The 22,323-nt window shown below is 40.0% G+C and overlaps 2 protein-coding genes across 5 annotated transcripts in view; one reads left to right on the top strand and one right to left on the bottom strand.

The window, feature by feature from the left end:
* LOC133656145 (liver-expressed antimicrobial peptide 2) overlaps positions 1-22,323 on the top strand; it is a 128,479-nt gene that overhangs the window by 5,875 nt on the left and 100,281 nt on the right. For 2 of the 4 annotated variants that reach the window (XM_062057029.1, XM_062057028.1), the window contains 2 exons: positions 2,183-2,394; positions 7,966-8,105. The gene's annotated coding sequence lies outside the window, so the exon portion shown is untranslated. Of the gene's footprint in view, positions 1-2,182; positions 2,395-7,965; positions 8,144-22,323 lie in introns of those variants that run through there. The other 2 variants (XM_062057030.1, XM_062057031.1) reach the window with 2 other exon arrangements.
* The window catches only part of LOC133656421 (RIMS-binding protein 2-like), a 106,341-nt gene that overhangs the window by 31,127 nt on the left and 52,891 nt on the right, over positions 1-22,323 (bottom strand). Inside the window, exons 8-13 of the mRNA XM_062057501.1 lie at positions 18,809-19,612; positions 11,801-11,824; positions 7,947-8,098; positions 4,371-5,120; positions 2,166-2,321; positions 1,805-1,951 (exon numbers count right to left, since the gene is read on the bottom strand). Coding sequence (XP_061913485.1) covers positions 1,805-1,951; positions 2,166-2,321; positions 4,371-5,120; positions 7,947-8,098; positions 11,801-11,824; positions 18,809-19,612 — 2,033 coding nt within the window. The remainder of the gene's footprint in view (positions 1-1,804; positions 1,952-2,165; positions 2,322-4,370; positions 5,121-7,946; positions 8,099-11,800; positions 11,825-18,808; positions 19,613-22,323) is intronic.

Raw genomic sequence — 22,323 nt, 5'->3', positions numbered from 1 at the left:
TAAAACAAAACTGTTATTATTAATTAGTAAGTATACATTTTTTGAGCCTTTTTAGAGAAAATCATATCATTGTAGTAAATTATGCAAAATACTCGATGATGTCATGGTGAACACGCCCAGGTATCTTGGCAGTTTATGGGAAACACTGTTAGCCATTCAAACCTGTTTGTGTCAACTTTTGTGCATGTTATCAGATCAAAGTCACTGGGGTATGTAAACTTTTGATCAGGGTCATTTGGGTACTTTCTTTTGATTTAAAAAGAGTAAACACAGTTGTTTGCCAATAAATAGCTTCACACAACCATTAAGCATGAGTGGAAGAAAGGTTTTTGTGTTATCATTCATATTCTCTGAAGAATGGTCAAGAAATCATAAATTCTCCCAGGGTAGGTAAACTTATGAGCACGACTGTAAGTAAAGAAGAGCATGCAGCAGCTGACACCTCATACTTTCTGTAACATCCAGGAAGAAATGATGTCAGCCATCTTGAAAAATGTCTCAACTATAATTCTAGGTGAAGGAGCCCACAATTGTTTTTATTTAAATGTTCACAATATTTCAGGAGGAAACCTTACAATGTATAAAATCCATAAAGTGTTATACAAGTGTATAAAATGGAGTAGATGAGTTATTGTGATGTGACATATTTTGACCAATTTTCCCAGGAGATGTTTTATAAAATGTTGATGCTCCTCTTAGACACACCTAATAAAGGTGTTCGATGTTTTTTAATGATAGATTATACACAACATTAGCGCCGCATAAAACATTATGGGTCTTATTTACTAAAGGTTTGCGTGTGTCAACATTTTGGACGCTCCGAATTTAAAAATATTGCTCATATTGTCCATTCAGCAACATCCTTTTATAATATTACAGCTGCTGGAGGACTCAATGCATTTATTAAAATTAATTAAATTGATGCGTTTTGGTGTCCTTTAGTACATTTTAATTATGATTGTTTATTACAGATAGAATATATATTATTACAATATTTCTTATATGGAAAAAAACTATATATAACAGTACCTTCGGCGGTAAAAAAAAAACAAAAAATGATATCAATGTAGATGCAGTGCAGGACTGCTTCTAAATTGCCCATAAAAAGTGGTACATGTCTCCTGCATATAAACCCCCGCAGTTAGGAATGTGCAGTAAATGATGGCGATGAACCGTATGGTACACGCAAAATACTCATTTCAATAAGGCGGTCTGCACCACTTTACAATTGTACACACAGTCTTAGTAAATCACACTCAACATGCCCACTAATAGTGTACACTATTTTATAGATTACACACAGTCTTTATTTATTTTAACAACTTAATGTCTTGTCCAGCTGTTTACTGACGAATACTATTCATGTTTATATCCCTTTTACTGCAAATTAATATTGACTCCAAACGTCGCTCATCGGCCTCCTTGATTACTAATAATCGCTATCGGCCCTGAAAAACCATATCGGTCGATCTCTATTGACTACAGCAGGAGGTGTAAGAGAAATGAAGGCTTTGTTAAGTGCCTCCTCGATAGTGGAATCTGAGCACACACGCTAATGTAACCTGAGCACACACACTAATGTAACCTGAGCACACTGCTAATGTAACCTGAGCACAGACGCTAATGTAACCTGAGCACACACGCTAATGTAACCTGAGCACACACGCTAATGTAACCTGAGCACAGACTAATGCAAGGCAGCAGTGAAGTATCTGTGCCTGTGCAGCGGACTCCCAGCAAGAAGTTGTATTTGGATGGGTGTGAGTCTGTCTGACTATTTAGAAGTACGTGCAAAGAAGTGCACCTTGGGAGTGTTGTGCGAGTTGCGTCGGCGTCCCTCGTCCAGCTGCATCTCTGAGTACAGCTCCTCCTCATCCTCTTCCATGATGTCAGACAGGTCAGAGCCGCGGCTGCTCTCGCTGTGATACTCTTCATTGTGACTATAGTGAGGCTTTTGACAGGCACACACAAACACACACACACACACACACACAAAGAGCCAGTTGTTTAAGTCCACATACATACACACACACACACACACACACACATACACACACACGACACGTGAACGCACACAGTGACGCCGGCAAGCTTGTCTGTGTGTGCATGCAGCTAACCAGCTTCCTGCTGTTCCAGTCCTACCCAGACTTTCACGTTGTTCTTACCGGCCTTCCCAACTCAGAGCCTCGGAGGAACTCGTCCACCGAAGGACCCCTTCGCCTGCGGCGCGTAAACCCTTCCTCGTCCTCCTCTTCCTCATCCGAGTGGTGCTGGTGGAAGGTCTGACCCCGCTCGCCGTAGCTAGCAGGCCTGCGCTCCCCCTGGAACGTCAGACAAGTGTATTTGCAGCGTTGCCATGGCGACGAGTACAACAGGGTGTACTGAAAAGTCCAAGTATGTGGAGGCCATTTTGATATCTTTCATATGTGTAAAGACCCAACTCTGTTTTATAGGTGACTAAGTATACTATTTTTAATTATTACTTCGAACATGTCAGATTTTTCTAATTTTTGCTGTTTTTTTTGACATTTTCACTGCTTACCCTAGCGTGTCCAATATTCTACCGTACAAAAATACTACTGTTCAGTTACACATTGAACAGTGTATATTATTATTGTTGTCATTTTTCAAATTAATCAATTCATAAGTTAGTATTATTTGTAATTAACTAACTAACTAAACTTTTTTTTATTTTGAGCCCTTTTAATATTTTTGATCAGGAGTGTCTAAACTTTTTCCACCAAAGGCTACAATACTGAAAAATCAAAGTATGCGGTGACATTTTAATATTGTTTTATTTTTTTAATGCTAAAAAAATATATTATATAAATTTAAAGACAACACTTTGTGTGAGCTCTGTGTTACAGGTGATTATATTTATAATTATTTATTAGTTAGAACATTTCAGCTTTTCTTTTACATATTTTAACAATAATGATAATATTAATTGTGTAACTGCATAACCTAGTGTGTCAAAACTTATACCTGTATGAAAATATCTTCGTTCAGTTCGACACTTTAACACTGTATATTATTGTTGTTGTCATTTTTAAAACTGATGAATTCATAAGTTAGTACTATTTTCATTTTCTAATTAACTAACTAAACTTTGTAAATATTTTTTATTTTTATTTTGAGAGCTTCTAATATCTTAGATTAGTAGTGTCTAAATTTGTTCCACTAAGGGATTTTTTCCAGTAACGTCAAAGTATGAAGGGGGCCACTTTGATATATATATATATATATATATATATATATATATATATATATATATATATATATATATATATATATATATATATATATATATATATATATATATATATATATATATATATATATATATATATATATATATATATATATATATATATATATATATGTACATACACTACCGTTTAAAAGTTTGGGGTCACATTGAAATGTCCTTATTTTTGAAGGAAAAGCACTGTAATTTTCAATGAAGATAACTTTAAACTAGTCTTAACTTTAAAGAAATACACTCTATACATTGCTAATGTGGTAAATGACTATTCTAGCTGCAAATGTCTGGTTTTTGGTGCAATATCTACATAGGTGTATAGAGGCCCATTCCCAGCAACTATCACTCCAGTGTTCTAATGGTACAATGTGTTTGCTCATTGGCTCAGAAGGCAAATTGATGATTAGAAAACCCTTGTGCAATCATGTTCACACATCTGAAAACAGTTTAGCTCGTTACAGAAGCTACAAAACTGACCTTCCTTTGAGCAGATTGAGTTTCTGGAGCATCACATTTGTGGGGTCAATTAAACGCTCAAAATGGCCAGAAAAAGAGAACTTTCATCTGAAACTAGACAGTCTATTCTTGTTCTTAAAAATGAAGGCTATTCTACAAAATTGTTTGGGTGACTCCAAACTTTTGAACGGTAGTGTGTATATATATATATATATATATATATATATATATATATATATATATATATATATATATATATATATATATATATATATATATATATATATATATATATATATATATATATATATATATATATATATATATATATATATATATACATATGTGCATATATACATATATGTATTCATTCATATATACATATGTTAATGTATGTATATATACATATTTAAAGACAACTCTTTGTTTTATAGGTGACTAAATATGATATTGTCAATTAGTTTGGAAATGTCAGCTTTTTCTCGTGACATTCCGATTTTTTTGCTCTTTTTCTGGCATTTTTACTGCCGTTGTTTTTTTTTCTGACAATAAACTGCGGGCCAACATAACTCATTTTGCGAGCCGCTAAAGGTCCCCGTGCCGCACTTTGGACACCCCTGTATTAGCGCATGGTGATGAGGTGCAGTCAGACCTTGCCGCTCTCTGCCGCCACTCTCTGCGCTGCTTCCCGAGCGATGGCTTTGGCAACGTTGTCCGGGACTAGAGTGCCTCTTGGCTGTGGTAGAATCCTTTGTGGGGAGGGAGAGCGTGGATTGCCATGGGGCGGGGCCTCCAGGGTGTGGCCTTGCATGGCTACAAGCGGCTGGGAGGACGGGGAGCGTACGGGGGCCCAACCGAGTTGGTTGGGTGGGACAGCTGCCCCGTGGTGGGCGACTTGCTCTTTGGCATCCAGGTCTCTGGCACTTACTGGTCTCTGAGGTACCGGGTGGGGGTGAGGGTGTGGCTGCAGAGGCAGGCGGTGCTGCGGCCTCGGACCTTGGTGAAGAGGGTGGAAGGCCTGCGGATGAGGAGGCCGACCCTGGGGAGGGAGGCCGGGGTGAGGCAGTCGCGGGTGGGGTTGAGGGTGCGGAGGATGCGGGTGCAGCGGGAGCGGTTGCCCGTGGGCTGGAGGCGGCAGCGCGGGAAGCTGGGGGGTGGCGTGAGGAAGGTGGGGGGACGTAAGGTGAGGCTGCTGGGGGTGGGGGTGGGGGTGCATTGGCGCCGGCAGCGGAATTGGAGGTAGAGGCACGAGCAGGTTGTTTGGAATGGCGGCGATGTGGGAGTCCTGGGACTCTCCCTGTGCGGACAGAGTCCTCACTATGACCTCCCTGGCCTCCAGGCACTGAATCCGCGTCAGCTCCACGGTCACATAGTCGGCCATGGGGAACATCACCTCTGCTATCTGCTCCAGAAACACAAAAAACATCTGCTGGCTGGAAACAACAAACTTTTCCAAATGGGGTGAAGTCACTTTTTCACAATTGTGAAGGTCCAACTTGAAGTCACTATCCCTCTTCAGTCACCAGAGGGCGGTAGAGACCTTAGTGCTGTCTCTGACGTGCCTGCTTGTGTGTGTGTGTGTGTGTGTGTGTGTGTGTGTGTGTGTGTGTGTGTGTGTGTGTGTCCTTGCTTTAGCTCAAAAAGATGGACATAACACAACTGGGCCTTTCTACCCTCTAAAAAACAGATTTTGTGGCCTCACACCAGGGGGATCAAACTAGTTTTTATTGAGAACCACGTCGGCCTCAAAGGGCCAAGTCGGCCTCAAAGGGCCACAAGTAACAGTGAATGCGTATGAGTAGAAATGTATAAAGCCTCGTCGGACAATTTGCGTAGGAAACTCTTTTTGATGACTATCATTTTGACCAACACATTGAGACGTGACTGGCTTGTCTCAGGATCAGATCATCTTCAAGTCAACATTTTCAGTTTCTCTTAACAATTAGGAATAACACATGCGCTTTGTAAGAAAGTGCTTTATTATTTACAGCCTTTTTTTACATCCCACATAAATGATGCGGCGGGCCACATTAAATGAAGTGGCAGACCACCTTAAATGAAGTGGTGGGTCTTTTGAAATGATATGGCAGGCCACATTAAATGATGCAATGGGCCACAATATATATCGCAGCAGACCGCATAATTTTGCGGTGGAACACATTAAATGAAGCGGAGGGCTGAATGAATGCTGAGGGCTACGTACAATAATGCAGCATAATCATATACAATGATGTTGCAGGCCACATAAAATAATTTGGCGGACCACCTACAATGATGTGGTGGAACATATTAATTGATGTTGAAGGCCACTTAAATGAAAGAAGCCTCTCACATAAAATGATGTTGCAGGCCACATAAATGAAAGGAGCCTCTCACATAAAATGAAGCGGTGGGACACATAAAATAATGTTGCAGGCCACATAAATGAATGCGGCCTGTCACATAAAATGACGTGGCGGACCACCTACAATGATGTGGTGGAACACATTAAATAATGCAACAGGCCACATAAAAAGGAAAGAAGTCTCTCACATAAAATGATGCGGGCCATATAAAATAATGTTGCAGGCCGCCTAAATGAAAGAAGCCTCTGACATAAAATGATGTGGCAGGCCACATAAAAAGAGGCTGCAGGCCACATAAATGAAAGAAGCGTCTCACATAAATGAAAGAAGCCTCTCACATAAAATGAAGCGACGGGCCACATAAAAAGATGCTGCAGGCCACTTAAATGAAAGAAGCCTCTCACATAAATGAAAGAAGCCTCTCACATAAAATGATGCGGCGGGCCACATAAAATAATGTTGCAGGCCACATAAATGAAAGAAGCCTCTCACATAAAATGAAGTGGCAGGCCACATAAAATGATTTGGTGGACCACCTAAAATAATGTAGTGGAACACATTAAATGACGCGGCGGGCCACATAAAATAATGTTGCAGGCCACATAAATGAAAGAAGCCTCTCACATAAAATGAAGTGGCAGGCCACATAAAATGATTTGGTGGACCACCTAAAATAATGTAGTGGAACACATTAAATGACGCGGCGGGCCACATACATGAATGAAGCCCCTCACATAAAATGATGTGGCGCACCACCTAAAATGATGTGGTGGAACACATTAAATGATGCAGCGGGCCACATAAATGAAAGAAGCCTCTCTCATAAAATAATGTTGCAGGCAACATAAATGAATGCGGTTTCTCACATAAAATGATGTGGCAGGCCACATAAAATCGTGTGGTGGGCCAGGTTTGGCCCCTGGGCTTTGAGTTTGACACCTGTATTTTAGTCTCTCAACTAGGGATGTAACGATAATTGGTAATAACGATAACCGCGTTAAAACTCTAGGCGGTTAGTATTAGTGTTTCCAATGAGAATGATGGAAAAACCGTGATTGATATCCTCACATACTGATTGGTGCCATCTCGCAAAACAAGAGACTTTAACGTATTTCTCCACTAAGAAAGGACCTAATCTAAACTTAAAGTAACACAATACTGTCTAAGTAACTAAAATATTTCATTGTGCAAATTGAGTCGACAAGCTGTGCTCTCTTAGAAGAAAGTGTTTTAAACTAAGTAATATGAGACAAAGGACAAAGTGGTTCAAGGACCACTGAGCAGAGTAAGACGCCACAACACCTGCCAAAAATAATTAATAATGTATTAGACTTGTTAAACACTTAACTTAAATACATATAACAGTGCTACAGTTCAAAGCAATATTTAAAACAATACAAGTTGAGCTATTAAAACAGATAAAATACTAAAACTACAATACTATTAGTGAAGCATAAACACAAAATATGCAAAATAGTTTTTTTCTAACAGGGCGTCTATTTATTTTAATAAATAGAGGCTCCAGCACCCCCCGCAACCCAGTAAGGGACAAGCGGTAGAAAATGCATGAATGGAGGGAATCTTTTGACCAAGTTATTTGAAGATTTCAGTATGTATAAAAGTAGTTTTGAGCACATTCAACAATAGCCCAATAATAATGATAACGGTTATGGTCGTGGTAATCGCCATATTAAATGTTCGTATTGTCACGTTCCTATTCTCAACTTTAGGAACTAAAATGATCTTGTTTGGCCTTCAAACATAACTGAAGTTGCAGTAGCATGTTTAGATGTTTTTCTTTATGTATCTCAAGCTGCTGCTGCCACACACAGCATGTGATCTGTGGTGTATGAGGAGTGAACATCAGGACCACAGCACCTCACCTTCTGTCCTTTGGTGCAGACGGCGTAACCGATGACGTTGGCCCCGTTGGACGTGCCCGTGGGAGAAAGGGCGGGGGGCTTCCAGCGGACCTGCAGGACTCCGGGTGCCTGCCCACACAGCACCTGTACATCTTGCGGGGGCAGTGGAGGCCCTGGGAGGTCAGAGACGTCACTCTCAGTCAATAAAGTAAATGCAGGTTTGTCTATTTCAAGCATTCCCCAAATGCACCAACAGGCCCATGCACGGAATGGGTCAGGAGTGAGGTGGGAGTCTGAGAGTTCATGCTGCGTGATTACATGTGCGATATTGTGCAACATTCATGTACCACAGTGTTGTGTGGGACTAAATGTACTGAGGAAGTAGTGATGTCATCCATCAGAGTCAGGCAGTACCAATGATAATATTGATGGTGTGTAGATGTTGGAGGTGTTGGAAGGACAACAGTTGAAGTCCACAGAGGCTGGACAATTTATCAAAGTTTGATTTCGATTTGGATTATGGCTTCTCACCATCATAACAATATCCTAATTGGAAATAACCATTCATAGGCCGCGCAACCTACGTGCACATTCTGGAGCATTCTAGAAGTTTGGGATGTCACCATGGTTGCTACTTTTATTTGACAGAGTGCTAGTATGCCTAATCAATAATCACTCAACATAAGAAAAAAAGTAAGGTTCACGTGTCTGTGAACTAATGTGTGTGTCTGTATCCTAATGTGTGTGTGTGTGTGTAATCCAATTCACATGTCTGTGAACTAATGTGTGTTTGTATCCTAATGTGTGTGTGTGTGTAATCCAATTCACGTGTCTGTGAAATAATGTGTGTGTCTATATCTCAATGTGTGTGCATGTAATCCGATTCACGTGTCTGTGAAATAATGTGTGTGTCTGTATCTAAATGTCTGTGTGTGTGTGTAATGCAATTCATGTGTCTGTGAACTAATGTGTGTGTCTGTATCTCAATGTGTGTGTGTGTGTAATGCAATTCATGTGTCTGTGAACTAATGTGTGTGTCTGTATCTCAATGTGTGTGTGTGTGTGTGTAATCCAATTCACGTGTCCGTAAACTAATGTGTGTGTCTGTATCTCAATGTGTGTGTGTGTTATCCAGTTCACGTGTCTGTGAACTAATGTGTGTGTTTGTATCCTAATGTGTGTGTGTGTAATCTAATTTACGTGTCTGTGAACTAATGTGTGTGTCAGTATCTCAATGTGTGTGTGTGTAGATCCAATTCACGTCTCTGTGAACTAATGTGTGTGTCTGTATCTCAATGTGTGTGTGTGTAATCCAATTCACATGTCTGTGAACTAATGTGTGTGTCTGTATCTCAATGTGTGTGTGTGTAATCCAATTCACGTGTCTGCAAACTAATGTGTGTGTCTGTATCTCAATGTGTGTGTGTGTAATCCAATTCACGTGTCTGTAAACTAATGTGTGTGTTTGTATCCTAATGTGTGTGTGTGTAATCCAATGTACATGTCTGTATCTCAATGTGTGTGCGTGTGAATCCAATTCACGTCTCTGTGAACTAACGTGTGTGTCTGTATCTCAATGTGTGTGTGTAATCCAAATGACGTGTCGGTGTACTAATGTGTGTGTCTGTATCTCAATGTGTGTGTGTGTGTGTAATCCAATTCACGTGTCTGTGAACTAATGTGTGTGTCTGTTATCTCAATGTGTGTGTGTGTGTAATCCAATGCACGTGTCTGTGAACTAATGTGTGTGTGTGTAATCCAATTCATGTGTCTGTGGACTAATGTGTGTGTTTGTATCCTAATGTGTGTATATGTAATCCAATTAATGTGTCTGTGAACTAATGTGTTTGTATCCTAATGTGTGTGTGTGTGTGTGTGTGTAATCCAATTCATGTGTCTGTGAACTAATGTGTGTGTTTGTATCCTAATGTGTGTGTGTGTGTGTGTGTAATCCAATTCACGTGTCTGTGAAATAACGTGTGTGTGTGAATGTGTGTAATCTGAGCCGCATGTGTGTGTTTTAAATTGTTTGTCCGTAAAAAAAGAATCTACCGTATTTTTCGGACTACAAGTCGCAGTTTTTTTCATAGTTTGGCCGAGGGTGCGATTTATACTCTGGAGCGATTTATGTGTGAAATTATTAACACATTATTGTAAAATATCAAATAATATTATTTAGCTCATTCACGTAAGAGACTAGACGTATAAGATTTCATGGGATTTAGCGATAAGGAGTGACGGATTGTTTGGTAAACGTATAGCATGTTCTATATGTTATAGTTATTTGAATGACTCTTACCATAATATGTTACGTTAACATACCAGGCACGTTCTCAGTTGGTTATTTATGCCTCATATAACGTACACTTATTCAGCCTGTTGTTCACTATTCTTTATTTATTTTAAATTGCCTTTCAAATGTCTATTCTGGTGTTGGGTTTTATCAAATACATTTCCCCCAAAAATGCGACTTATACTACAGTGCGACTTATATGTTTTTTTCCTCCTTTATTATGCATTTTCGGCCGGTGCGATTTATACTCCGGAGCGACTTATACTCCGAAAAATACGGTATCTGTTTGTATTTCCTGGATTGGTTGTCTTGTTACACGTGGCTTTTTGTTAACGAGTTGTGTGTCTGTATTCACAGGTGTGTATGTGTAAAGCAATCTTTTTCTAAGAGTTATGTGTCCGTGCAGCGATTGGAAGTTGTAAAAAGACTTGTGTCCACTAGTCGCGGCCTTGCACCCACTCACACTCGTGTTGGCGTCCAAGCTAAGAACAATTCTAATGAAATTTCTGTCAGGCTTGCTACTGACACTTTGGTCATGTTTGGTGTTTTAATTCCTGTCCAGTGTCCTTTCTAGTTTCTACTTCCTGTGTTTACAATCACTTCCTGTCCTGGTGCTCTTTTTTTGTCAGTATTTCCTGTGTGGTCTCTGTGTTTTGAAGCACCTTTACTTTCTGTTCCATGTCCTGTCAGCACACCTGATTCTAATTAATTAGTTCTATTTAGTTCCACCTGGTCCCTCCTTCAGTGCTGGATATTTGTACTTTGGAGACTGAGGCTTAGTGTTCTGGTTTTCTTTGTTTCCTGCTTCCTGGACTATTAATTTAGTTTTACTTGCAAGCCGTCTGCTATCTCTGCGTCCTTGGCAGATCCTGACACTGTCCATCACTTTATGATAATACAAGTTTGTGTTTTAGCAGTAACTTAGTTGTCAGAAGTAATTGAATAAGTTATCACTCATGTAATGACGCACAGGGTCCAAAATTATCGCTTTTCAGCACAGACGTCGTCATGTCTTTCACAATGATTGTGAACGACAGGCAAAATTCCAAAAACAAGTGTTGTTCCCCTTTAAATGTATTGCTGTTACTAATATTTCACTTCATTTGTTACTAAATTATATCCGTTGATCTTTTAGATTATATTTAAACTGGTTTGGTGGTGAAATAAATACTGGTGTTTTCAAATAATGACTAATCATGTTATTAATGGTGATTTCAGTATCGCTCAAAATAATGGGAAATTATTATTTTTTGCCATTATCGTCCAGCCCTACTCGCCAGTAGTTGTATTCCTGTCCGTGAGTCCGTTGCACAATCTGCGTTTGAGCAGAAGCCACTGAGTAGTGACAAACACGACTTGAAGTAGCGAGTCGAGGCACAGCTTCGTGTTACGTAACAGTTAGGCGGGCGACACTACAAGGCTTAGAGAAATGACTCATCAGGATCATAAGCCATCACATCTTCTGCTAATTAGGAATGTGCTGTGAGGAGAACTGGGCATAATTGCATGGACTTTCAAAAATAGAAACGCCATTCAGGAGTGGAACGTGTGAGAATTCCAGTCTTGGATGTTTGATTCTGACCTGTTCTGCAATATGATGTTGGACCTGGACCAGATACAATACACAACAATGGCATAGTCAGGACATGCTAGACTCTGCTCATTTACATAGTACAGTGCACTTTAGTAGCTACACATCCAAGGACCTAAGGCAGGGGTGTCCCAACCTTTTGGGCTAAAAAAAAATGGACTGGGGGCCGAAAGCCGACTCCATGTAAAGTCACCATATATATATGTACTGTATATATATATATATATATATATATATATATATATATATTATATATATATATATATATATATACATATATATACACAGTACAGGCCAAAAGTTTTGGCACACCTTCTCATTAACATCACAACTGATGGTCCCAGCCCCATTGATAAAGCAAGAAATTCCATTAATCAACCCTGATAAGGCACACCTGTGAAGTGAAAACCATTTCAGGTGACTACCTCTTGAAGCTCATGGAGAGAATGCCAATAGTGTGCAAAGCAGTAATCAGAGCAAAGGTTGACTATTTTGAAGACACTAGAATATAAAACATGTTTTTAGTTATTTCACCTTTTTTTGTTAAGTACATAACTCCACATGTGTTCATTCATAGTTTTGATGCCTTCAGTGACAATCTACAATGTAAATAGTCATAAAAATAAAGAAAACGTGTTGAATGAGAAGGTGTGTCCAAACTTTTGACTATATATATACATACGTATATATATATAGTCAAGGTTTCTGTGGTTTATCCGTTATACAGTGCTCAATACCGGAGTAGAGTGGAATATACAGTACGTTAGGTCAGGAAAATACACACTGTTTTTTCCTGACCAAACGTGTATATATATATATATATATATATATATATATATATATATATATATATATATATATATATATATATATATATATATATATATATATATATATATATATATATATATATATATACACACACACACAATGTATATACAATATATACATTTATACACTTATGAAGTTAGTGTACTGGTATAGATGTTAAATATTTGTGCAATGTAATCTCAATACATTTGACATCAAAATCACTACACTGACTTCAGTGTTTTTATTTACTACAATAAAAACACTGAAGAGTCCCTCTGTGATCATGTTGATACGGATGTTTTTACATGTAACCAGCCATCGCAATAATCCAAGTCTGCATATTAATTTCATATCAAATTGAGGTCAAGCAGATAAGATGCGCCAAAGGCATATATACCTGTATACCGGTAAGTCTGGCGAGAGTGTTTAGCGTGTCACCCATCAGGCACTCTAATAGATTTGTTTAGGTGTCATTTTAAAGTATACATACCGTATTTCCTTGAATAGCCGCAGGGGCGTTAATGAATTTAAAACCTCCTGTCACTCCTGCGTTTACCGGAAACCGGCGGGATGGCCGTGCATGCGGTAATTATTTTAAAACCTCTTCTCACTCCGGCGTTTACCAAAAGGAATCCATAAAATTTAGGTGTGCGCTTTGAGTGTGATGTAAGCATACCATCATGAAAAGCACATTTAATTAAAAAAAACGTTATTATGGTCTTACCTGTACTCATAAATGGAGTCCATTTGCAGCTCCTTCTGATCAAAAGCATCGATAACTTGTTTATAGAAGTCTTCCTTATTTTCTTTCTTCAGTTTTAAAAGTCTCTGTTTCGATGGAGATATTCCTTTAATTATTACCTCCTGCTTCGATTGAAAGTCCAGTTTAGAAAACTGTTTTATTTTAGATACCGGTATGTAATCCTCCATGTTAAAAGTTCAGGCAGAGGAAAAAAAAAAAATCTCTTGCTGCGTGTGTTCACTTCTTCTGCAGTACCGGAAGTCGCAAGAAGGATCACTAGCGCGGCAGCGCCCTCTACCACCAGGAGGCGGGAGTCATTTAATGACTTATACAGTATTTCACACACGCAGCTACGGTATATTAATAAAACATAGCTGCTTACTGTTCTCTTTAGCATACTGTACCGGTATTCAATAGCTTGGACCTTAAATCCTACTGAAAAGCTCTTTATCTTTTTTCCTTTGTGCGATTGTAAACTACTGAAAGCAGCTTCCTCCATTTTGAAAATGAGGACAGATGCGTCACTCGTGACGTAACGAATTTGACCCGGTGGAAGTTCTAGCCATATGCTAAATATTTTGCGAAACGAGTTTGACCCGGCGAAAATTATAGACATGCGATAATAAAATTAATATTTTGCGAAAAGAATTTGATCCAGCTTCAATAATAAACCGGCGATAAGGCCAAGCATGCGTTAATTATTTTGAGAAACGAGTTTGACCCGGCAGTAATTCTAGACGTGCGAATACTATATTCCCTGCGCCAATTCAAGGAAATACGGTAGGTGTTTTAAGTGTCCACAATTAGCAGGAGGTGTGTTATGTGCGACCATGTGTTGACTTTCTGTCTGGGTTATAGTTCATTTGCACCATGAGTGGCACAAGCTGTTTGGATCGGCTCCCATTTATGGATACTGGGCTCGATACTCTTCAACATGAAATCCATGGTCATTGACCAGAAATATTAACGTCGCCCACAAGTAGGGATGTAACGATAAACAGTATATTAATAAACTGCGATAAAATTCCAGACGGTTAGTACTACCGTTTAAATTTAAATTTAATTTAAATGTATAAATGCATTTTAGGCAATACTGCTTACTGCCTGGAAACTGAAGCGCCACAGCGCATGCGTACTAGTGTAAACATGGCGGCGACGACACAGACTTTGCTTTGAAAATATTCTCTCCGAGCTAACGGAGATGATCGTTTCAGAATTAATTTCATTTCACTTCATTTTAATCGCTTCTACTTCCGTGGAGTCTCGGTGTGTGATTAAGAGCGCAATGCTGTTGGAGGAGAACAATATTTGATGTTGCGGTTTCATTTTGAACGTACAACTAGCGTCCTTCTATCAGCTGCAGGGACTGAGAGTTACCATGCAGTAGGTGATGTGTCGGGAACGTTTTTACAACTTGTTTATAAAGTCTGTAGTTTGTTTACTGGGATGATCGCTCCTCCTTTAATTTAACTACTAACTTAGTCAGTGTTCCAATAACATCAATACTAGCTAAAATGTTTTGTCATCTCATCGAATTGAATGCAGGCTGAGTTGTCGGTGAGGCACAAAGATTGTATATTAGATGTGAGATGCATCACTCCTGTTTATTTTTGTTGGCTAAACTGTTGCACTGAAGTACATGGTTGTTGTTGAAGAACAAAGCTTGTTTAAACACCATGTTTATTTTATTACTTGTTTTTTTCATTACACAAAGTAATTGTGGAAAGTAAAGTAAGTAAAGTAATTACTTTAATAATCATTCATGTGACATAGCATTTTCGTTAATGTTTTATGGTGTATAATTAATACCTATTTGACACATTTCTGCTCAAACTCTCAATGGATCTGTCCAGATACAGCATGTAGATGTACACATATTAGTAAATGTAAATGTGTGTACATAACTTAAAAAATACCTCTCTCTATGAAAATGTCAAAAATAGAGATAAAGGCATTGTGTAATAAAAATCTGACACGCTGATACTATTAATGAACAAAAACAACTATTTGTTTTTAAATATATAGATAATATACACTACCGTTCAAAAGATTGGGGTCACATTGAAATGTCCTTATTTTTGAAGGAAAAGCACTGTACTTTTCAATGAAGATAACTTTAAAGGCCTACTGAAACCCTCTACTACCGACCACGCAGTCTGATAGTTTATACATCAATGATGAAATCTTAACATTGCAACACATGCCAATACGGCCGGGTTAACTTATAAAGTGCAATTTTAAATTTCCCGGGGAACTTCCGGTTCAAAACGCCTTTGGAGGATGACGTATGCGCGTGACGTCGCGAGGTCCACGGAAGTGTTTGGACCCTTTTGGACACAATACACAGAGCTCTGTTTTCTTCGACAAAATTCCACAGTATGCTGGACATCTGTGTTGGTGAATCTTTTGCAATTTGTTTAATGAACAATGGAGGCTGCAAAGAAGAACGTTGTAGGTGGGATATGCGGCTGGCTGTAGCAACACAACAAGGAGGACTTTGTTGGATAGCAGACGCGCTAGCGGCAAACTCACCTTGACTTCCTACGTCTCCGGGCCGCCGACCGCATCGTCGATCGCTGGAACGCAGGTGAGCACGGGTGTTGATGAGCAGAGGAGGGCTGGCTGGCGTAGGTGGAGCGCTAATGTTTTTATCATAGCTCTGACGAGGTCCCGTTGTTAAGTTAGCGTCATTAGCAACAGCATTGCTAGGCTTCGACAGGCGTCGAATACACATTAACCGTGTATTTACATGTCCAGTGTTTGGTTCGGTGTCTCCTGATAGTAGTATTGTTGATCTTCTGTCTATCCTTCCAGTCAGGGATTTATTTATTTTGTTTCTATCTGCATTTGAGACAGATGCTATTAGCTCATGCTAAAGAGCTTCGTCGATGTATTGTCGTGGAGATAAAAGTCACTGTTAATGTCCATTTCGCCTTCTCGACTCTCATTTTCAAGAGGATATAGTATCCGAGGTGGTTTAAAATACAAATCCGTGATCCACAATAGAAAAAGGAGAGAGTGTGGATTCCAATGAGCCAGCTTGTACCTAAGTTACGGTCAGAGCGAAAAAAGATATCTCTTGAACTGCATTCTAGTCCGTCACTCTAACGTTCCTCATCCACAAATCTTTCATCCTCGCTCAAATTAATGGGGTAATCGTCACTTTCTCGCTCCTAATATCTCTCGCTCCATTGTAAACAACGGGGAATTGTGAGCAGCACTACCGCTTGTGACGTCACGCTACTTCCGGTAGGGGCAAGGTTTTTTTATCAGCGAGCAAAAGTTGCGAACTTTATCGTCGATTTTCTCTACTAAATCCTTTCAGCAAAAATATGGCAATATCGCGAAATGATCAAGTATGACACATAGAATGGATCTGCTATTCCCGTTTAAATAAAAAAAATTCATTTCAGTAGGCCTTTAAACTAGTCTTAACTTTAAAGAAATACACTCTATACTTTGCTAATGTGGTAAATGACTATTCTAGCTGCAAATGTCTGGTTTTTGGTGCAATATTTACATAGGTGTATAGAGGCCCATTTCCAGCAACTATCACTCCAGTGTTCTAATGGTACAATGTGTTTGCTCATTGGCTCAGAAGGCTAATTGATGATTAGAAAACCCTTGTGCAATCATGTTCACACATCTGAAAACAGTTTAGCTCGTTACAGAAGCTACAAAACTGACCTTCCTTTGAGCAGATTGAGTTTCTGGAGCATCACATTTGTGGGGTCAATTAAACGCTCAAAATGGCTAGAAAAAGAGAACTTTCATCTGAAACTCGACAGTCTATTCTTGTTCTTAGAAATGAAGGCTATTCCACAAAATTGTTTGGGTGACCCCAACTTTTGAACGGTAGTGTATATCTAGAGCATTTTTATTAGATATTACAAATAACAAGATGGCGTTGCGTTCACACCCCAACACTGTTTTACCAAACATAATGAATAATCCTCATTAATAATCGTGATCTCCATATTGATCAAAGTAATCATAATTATTAGAGATGTCCGATAATATCGGACTGCCGATATCATCAGCCGATAAATGCTTTAAAATGTAATATCGGAAATTATCGGTATCGGTTTCAAAAAGTAAAATTTATGACTTTTTAAAACGCCGCTCTACGGAGTGGTATACGGACGTAGGGAGAAGTACAGAGCGCCAATAAACCTTAAAGGCACTACCTTTGCGTGCCGGTCCAATCACATAACACCTACGGCTTTTCACACACACAAGTGAATGCAAAGCATACTTGGTCAACAGCCATACAGGTCATGCTGAGGGTGACCGTATAAACAACTTTAACACTGTTACAAATATGCGCCACGCTGTGAACCCACACCAAACAAGAATGACAAACACATTTCGGGAGAACATCCGCACCGTAACACAACATAAACACAACAGAACAAATACCCAGAACCCCTTGCAGCACTAACTCTTCCGGGACGCTACAATATACACCCCCCGCTACCCCTTACCCCCCACCTCAACCGCGCCTAACCCCCCCCCCCCCCCCCCAACCCCGCCCACTGCAACCTCCTCATGCATGTCCCAAATTCCAAGCTGCTGTTTTGAGGCATGTTAAAAAAAATAATGCACTTTGTGACTTCAATAATAAATATGGCAGTGCCATGTTGGCATTTTTTTCCATAACTTGAGTTGATTTATTTTGGAAAACTCTGTTACATTGTTTAATGCATCCAGCGGGGCATCACAACAAAATTAGGCATAATGTGTTAATTCCACGACTGTATATATCGGTATCGGTTGATATCGGAATCGGTAATTAAGAGTTGGACAATATCGGAATATCTGATATCGGCAAAAAAGCCATTATCGGACATCTCTAATAATTATTATTTTGCCCATAATTGTGCAGTCATCTGTGTAAGACTAGACCTCATACATGAACACTATTTTTATCTATATGGACAAAAAGTGCAGTTACATCTCATGTCCATAAGTTGCCATCTGGAGAAATGTTCACATTTATTTGTATTTATTTATAGTATTATTATTTTTTCTGCCATATTACTTTGTTTATAATGCTTGTGTTGCTTTTACATTCAACTTTATACTTGAGCTACATTCATACATTTTGACTGTGTTTTTTTAAATAAAACTTGGTTTAAGGATTTCGGTATAAGTAGTTTTTGGAAATTTTGGGCACACAATAACCGTGGTCACAATAACCATGATAAGAAATGTTCATACCGTGACATCCCTACCCACAAGATATAATTTAATATAAGGTCATTAAAGTATGCTCAAGACACACGGTAATCTTGTGACGACTCTCAGGCCGCACTTGGCCCGTGAGCCGTAGTTTGGACACCCCTGAGCTAACGTGTAGCTACGTTGTGGCCTGTGAGTGTAGATGGTAAAGAGATGTTTGTGAGTTTAAACATAGATTATTGACTCCATGATGAAGTGCTGACCTGCAGCCTGAGTGCAGAACTCCACTCCTGCCTCCTTCCTCTCCCGCTGCTCCAGAGGCAGTTGCCACGGCACCTGGTGGGGCTGCGCCGACACCGTCACCTTGTACACCGTCAGCGGCTTCAGGTTGAAGAAACGCAGTCTGTACCTGCCCGGCTTCAACACCGCGTGCTCCGCCCCGTCCAGGAAGACGGTGTGACCGTAGTTACTGTTGCTAGGCAACCAAGAGAGCTCGGCCGTGTCCCGCCGGATGTCGTCCACCCGGAGGCCACAAGGGGCCACCACCACGTTGGCTCCCACCAACAAAGTGCAGCGCAGCTGGTCCGACACGCCCCTGTCGGTGACGCTCTGCACGGACACGCGGTGAACGCAGCCGTCCAGGTCCAGCTTCTCCAGCAAGGACTTGGTGCGTCCGCCGGACTGTAAAGTGGCACGCAGCTCGCCGTCCACCAACACCTGGTAGCCGGAGATGTTCCCCCAGCCCAAAGGCACGACCGGAGGATCCCAGGCCACGATGACGCTCCGCGCCAGTTGCTTGATCAAGGTGATCTTACGAGGATAAGGCACAACGTCTTCAGCCAGGTCCTCGGGGTCCAAGGGCCCCGCTGTCCCGTTGCTACAGGGAACCAAGGCCTTGGACAAGCCCAGCAGACGGTCCTGGCCACCACCCCCGTCCACTGTCATCAAGGCCAGGGCTTTATGCTCCTCACCACCGTCTCCGGCTTGAATGGTGAGCTTCTCTTTGTCCTGGATGAACTCCACAAAGTTGGAAGGGACCAGTCCTCGCTGGCCGTCCAGGAGCTCCCCTGGGACAGAGAAATAGGTACAGAGTTGCTAAAGACAAAAAATATTGGACTTGGTCATAGTTGACAAGTGCAGGATATTTCATGTCTTTGGCTTCTCTTCAGACTTGTCTAAGTCGTCCGTGGACTGAAGAACATAATATTACTAATGAGGTGACATTTTAAAAGTCACCATTTTATAATTCCTTGATGCCTTTTCTTTCATTCTTTCTTCTATTGCACGTCACCCACCAAATCATTTAACGTGACCGTTCAAATCATTTCGCGTGACCCTTCAAATAATTTAATGTGACCCTTCAAATAATTTAATGTGACCCACCAAATCATTTCATGTGACCCTTCAAATCAGTTCATGTGACCCACCAAATCATTTAATGTGGCCCTTCAAATCATTTCATGTGACCCTTCAAATGATTTGTGACCCACCAAATCATTTAATGTGACCCTTCAAATAATTTAACGTGACCCTTCAAATCATTTAATGTGACCCTTCAAATCATTTAATGTGACCCACCAAATCATTTAACGTGACCCTTCAAATCATTTAATGTGACCCTTCAAATTATTTGTGACCCACCAAATCATTTAATGTGACCCTTCAAATAATTTAACGTGACCCTTCAAATAATTTCATGTGCCCCTTCAAATCATTTAACATGACCCTTCAAATCATTTAACGTGACCCTTCATATAATTTAATGTGACCCTTCAAATAATTTAATGTGACCCACCAAATCATTTCATGTGACCCTTCAAATCATTTCATGTGCCCCACCAAATTATTTAATGTGACCCTTCAAATCATTTAATGTGACCCTTCAAATGATTTGTGACCCACCAAATCATTTAATGTGACCCTTCAAATAATTTAACGTGACCCTTCAAATCATTTAATGTGACCCTTCAAATCATTTAACGTGACCCACCAAATCATTTCATGTGACCCTTCAAATCATTTCATGTGACCCACAGAATAATTTCATGTGACCCACCAAATTATTTAACGTGACCCTTCAAATCATTTAATGTGACCCACCAAATCATTTTTAATGTGACCCTTCAAATCATATAATGTGACCCACTAAATCATTTCATGTGATCCTTCAAATAATTTCATGTCACCCACCAAATAATTTAATGTGACCCACCAATACATTTCATGTGACCCGCCATATCATTTATATCGACCCTTCACATAATTTCATGTGACCTGCCAAATCATTTATAATGACCCTCCAAATTACTTAGACCCGCTAAATCATACAAATGGTTTTCCAAAATATTTATTGTGGCCCTCAAAATAATTTAAATTGGCCTGCCAAATCATTTAATTTGGCACTCCAAATAAATGTGTGACCCTAAAAATAATTTATTGTGGCCCTGCAAATCATTTATTGTGATTCTCCAAATTATTTAAAGGCCTACAGAAACCCACTACCGACCACGCAGTCTGATAGTTTATATATCAATGATGAAATCTTAACATTGCAACACATGCCAATACGGCCGGGTTAACTTATAAAGTGCAATTTTAAATTTCCCGCTAAATTTCCGGTTGAAAACGTCTATGTATGATGACGTATGCGCGTGACGTCAATCGTTGAAACGGAAGTATTCGGACTCCATTTAATCCAATAGAAAAAGCTCTGTTTTCATCTAAAAATTCCACAGTATTCTGGACATCTGTGTTGGTGAATCTTTTGCAATTTGTTTAATGAACAATGAAGACTGCAAAGAAGAAAGTTGTAGGTGGGATCGGTGTATTAGCGTCTGGCTCCAGCAACACAAGCAGGAGGACTTTGACTTGGATAACAGACACGCTATCCGACACTAGCCGCCGACTGCACGGATGATCGGGTGAAGTCCTTCGTCGCACCGTCGATCGCTGGAACGCAGGTGAGCACGGGTGTTGATGAGCAGATGAGGGCTGGCTGGCGTAGGTGGATAGCTAATGTTTTTAGCATAGCTCTGTGAGGTCCCGTTGCTAATTTAGCTTCAATGGCGTCGTTAGCAACAGCATTGTTAAGCTTTGCCAGGCTGGAAAGCATTAACCGTGTATTTACAGGTCCATGGTTTAATAGTATTGTTGATTTTCTGTCTATCCTTCCAGTCAGGGGCTTATTTCTTTTGTTTCTATATGCAGTTAAACCCGATGCTATCACGTTAGCTCCGTAGCTAAAGTGTTTCGCCGATGTATTGTCGTGGAGATAAAAGTCACTGTGAATGTCCATTTCGCGTTCTCGACTCTCATTTTCAAGAGGATATAGTATCCGAGGTGGTTTAAAATACAAATCCGTGATCCACAATAGAAAAAGGAGACAGTGTGGAATCCAATGAGCCAGCTTGTACCTGAGTTACGGTCAGAGCGAAAAAAGATGCGTCCTGCACTGCACTCTAGTCCTTCACTCTTACGTTCCTCATCCACGAATCTTTCATCCTGGCTCAAATTAATGGGGTAATCGTCGCTTTCTCGGTTCGAATCGCTCTCGCTGCTGGTGTAAACAATGGGGAAATGTGAGGAGCCTTTCAACCTGTGACGTCACGCTACTTCCGGTACAGGCAGAGCTTTTTTTATCAGCGACCAAAAGTTGCGAACTTTATCGTCGTTGTTCTCTACTAAATCCTTTCAGCAAAAATATGGCAATATCGCGAAATGATCAAGTATGACACATAGAGTGGATCTGCTATCCCCATTTAAATAAAAACATTTCATT

Source organism: Entelurus aequoreus, linkage group LG08 (assembly GCF_033978785.1).
Source record: "Entelurus aequoreus isolate RoL-2023_Sb linkage group LG08, RoL_Eaeq_v1.1, whole genome shotgun sequence".
NCBI classification, from domain to species: Eukaryota; Metazoa; Chordata; class Actinopteri; order Syngnathiformes; family Syngnathidae; genus Entelurus; species Entelurus aequoreus.
This window is presented reverse-complemented; position numbering and strand designations above follow the sequence as displayed.